Source organism: Pteropus alecto, unplaced genomic scaffold (assembly GCF_000325575.1).
Source record: "Pteropus alecto unplaced genomic scaffold, ASM32557v1 scaffold74, whole genome shotgun sequence".
Taxonomy (NCBI): domain Eukaryota; kingdom Metazoa; phylum Chordata; class Mammalia; order Chiroptera; family Pteropodidae; genus Pteropus; species Pteropus alecto.
Window position 1 is genome coordinate 1,467,056 of NW_006436291.1, and position 3,265 is coordinate 1,470,320.

The 3,265-nt window shown below is 47.6% G+C and overlaps 1 protein-coding gene across 1 annotated transcript in view; it reads right to left on the bottom strand.

Annotated features, from left to right (window-relative positions):
- Positions 1 to 3,260, bottom strand: part of GLRX3 (glutaredoxin 3) — a gene marked incomplete at its 5' end in the record, with an annotated part of 28,084 nt that extends 24,824 nt beyond the window's left edge. Inside the window, one exon of the mRNA XM_006912854.3 lies at positions 3,079 to 3,260. Coding sequence (XP_006912916.2) covers positions 3,079 to 3,260 — 182 coding nt within the window. The remainder of the gene's footprint in view (positions 1 to 3,078) is intronic.
- Positions 3,261 to 3,265: the final 5 nt, after the last annotated feature.

A 3,265-nucleotide genomic window follows, 5' to 3' on the forward strand; every position in this document is an offset into this window, starting at 1 on the left:
GGAGAGCCGAACTGAAGATGAGGAAGGAGAGACGGCGAGAAACCAACTCTTCCAAAAGAGATTTGGCCGTAAACAGAGGGAACCAAGCAGAGGAAAAGACAGGATCAAGGAATGGGCTTTTTTTTTAACATGAGAAAGTCTGGATAGTTTGTGAGGGAACAGTGCCAATGGACAGAGAGGCTGAAGACGCCGGAGAGACGGTTGGGGATGCAAGGCCTCGGTGGGGGCAGGGCAGGGGAAACCTAGAGTGGAGAATCCACCTTGAGAAGAGGGACTGTCCCCGCTGGATCAGGAGCCTCAGCGTCTATGGCAGACACGTGCGTCTGGTGGGCGGGGAGGCAGGGGCCATGCAGCACTGTCTCCTCTTCCTGTAGGGCGGACCGCTAGTCTACCTTTCCCAGTCTTCCTTGCAGCTGGCTGGGGCCCCGCATCTGAGTTCTGGCTGGTGGCACGCAGACCACAGTGATCCCCCCGGCCCTTGAAGCCCTCCTGCGGGAGCCTTTGTCTAGGCCAGCCTCACCTCACAGTGCCCCTGCAGAGCCGGCAGGGGTCCCCGAGGCTAAGTCATGGTGAGAAGGACAACAGGCCCCCAAAGGACTTGCGCGGGATGTTTACAGCAGCCTCAGACACAATGGCCAAATCCTGAAATAACCCAATGTCCACAAACTAGAGAAACTGTTGTACATTCATACAGCGGAATACTACTCGGCCATAAAAAGAGTCAACTATAGATACGTGCAACGTGGATGAATCTTAAAAACATACCGAGCAAAGCACGACAGACAGAAAACCAGGAGCTGTGTGACTCCATTTATATCAAGCCCAAGAAGAGGTAAAACGAGTCTACAGTGACAGAAAGCAGATCCGTGGTGGGGATGGTTGGAAAGGGCTAAAGAACCTTCCGGGCGTCTATCCTTGTTTTAAATGTTGGTTACTTGTGCGTATACAATTGTTAAAATTCATCACACCTAACAATTAAGATCTGTGTGTTTTATTATAGTATATAAGTTAATATCTTAATTTTTATAAAGTTTGAGACAAGTACTTTCATATTCTGCTGGTTAACATTAGATTGAAACCAGCCAGAAATTTCTTACACACTTTCAAGTATCTATCCTAAAAAGGTAGAGACAAAGGTTGATGTGTATAGATACTTTCCCACTATTTTCCATAGCAAATAACTATAAAAATGTTGTTCAACGATATCGTTTAATAGTCACATAAAATATTATAAAGCCATTAAAAATCACATGTCGAAGAATTTTTAATGACATGGGAAAATGCTCACAATTACATTTTTTAAAAATTAAAACAGGTTACCAAACTTTTTAACAGTATGACATGCAAGAAAGAAAATTAAAAGTACACACATACAACTTAAATTTCATTACAATAAAGTGGCTTTGAAGAATAGTTTAACTTCTCTTAACTTCCAATAGCAATAACTAACACCCTGGGATGTCGGGAAGATAAACAAAGACATAAAAGCACTATGAAAATACTGAAGAATGACACACATGTTAACTTATTTTAAACCAGCCACCATATTCTCATATTTAGGGGTTTAACTTCCACTTCCCAATTAAGTACATTATACCTAATATCACAGGGACATAAACCTGAAACAAACATAAACGCCATCATCCTCTCTTCGATTAGATGCAACAGCATTCTCTCCATCTTCGTGGATAGCCCGAAATGCAGGGTGCACTGTTTAAGGAAAATCTTTAGAGAAAGGCCAGGTTCAAATCCTGACTAATGTGATTTTAGACAATGTAATGAACCTCAGGTCTTCATCAGTAATTAGTGCTCAATAAATGGCTGTTTCTCTACTATTACAGGTACTCTGCTCCTGCAGTTATTCACCTGAAGATAATACTAGCTACCACTCATTAAACACTATCACATACTAGACTCTATTAAATATTTTACAAATGGGCAAGACCTTAATCACTCTGCAAACAGGTACTAATATCTCCACCATACAGCCCAGCTCGTGGGACTAAATGAGTTAAGCAAAGAAAAAAATTTCATTTCATGTAAAATTTTAAAAGTGAGAAGTGAAGATTTGGAAAGCAGACTTGAAATGATTACATTAACAAATGTCTGCAGCGATGCACTCCCTCCCCGAAGGCAGGCGTCATTTCCACCGCGCCCATGTAAACTATCACTGTTTTCCGCATCATCTCAAGCACAGGCCAGAGGCAAGAACACATCCAAATGGTAATTACATTGAAAGTTTTCTGGCTGTGGTATTTTAAGGACTTTTATGTCTAAACAATGAAACGGAAAAACAAAAATGTCAAATACACGAAGAGCAAACTAGACTTCCAGATGATGGTAAGTTCATTTACTGAGGGCAGGTCCACGCAAGCCCGGCTCATTCTGAGAGGCCACCTCTGGTGACTCCGTAATTACTCTGACTTAAGATGTGTGGAGCGCTGGATGAATCAGAACCCACCTTTCATCAATGCGTAAACGTCATTCCCATCTCTTTTGTTTTTTGTAGAGAAAAAAAAACTTGCCTTGTAACCTTGAAATGTCAAGGAGCTGTTTTGGTTAACACTTTTAACTTCTCACCTCCACGGCCCTCTACAAGTAAGACAGCAACTGTCACCCTTCCTGTTTTCAGCAAAGGCACGAAACCCCCATGTCACCAGATGTCCACCTCGGCCGCTGTCCCACTCAGAGTAGCACCTGCGTCTAATTCACTTTCGTCAGCAAAGTTCCACCGCACTGGGGTCGGCGAGCGTTCGTTCCTGAACGCCACGCGGGCACCCTGCCCCGCACCGGACACCCTCGAGGGAGGTCGCGCGCTCCTCACGCAGGCGTCCGTTCGTTTAACCCTCTCGACCCTGGGGTGGACGCTGCTGTCACCCATTTCACCGCCCAGGACACTGAGGCCTGGGGGAAACCTGCCCGGGGGGCCGCGGCCAGTAAGAGGCTGAGCAGGGGGCTGGCTCCCAGGCCACCGACGCTGGAGCGCCGTGTCACCTGGCGGTGACACCGTCGAGAGAACAGCCTGGTCCTGGGAGGGGGCCTGCAAAGCGAGGACCCTGTGCGCCCCTGAGCACTGACCCGTGAGCGCTGGCCCGTTCGGAGTCCCATCCGCCCCGACACGGCCTCGGCGTCGCTGCGGGCGTCCTCGTGGCGTCCCCGGAAGGGCCGGGACCCCGGCGGTGCCGGCCCACGAACAGGAAGTCCCCGTCCCCCGCCGCGGGTGGGCTCTGAACGTGAGCGCTGCCCACGCCCGGCACGCTCGGGC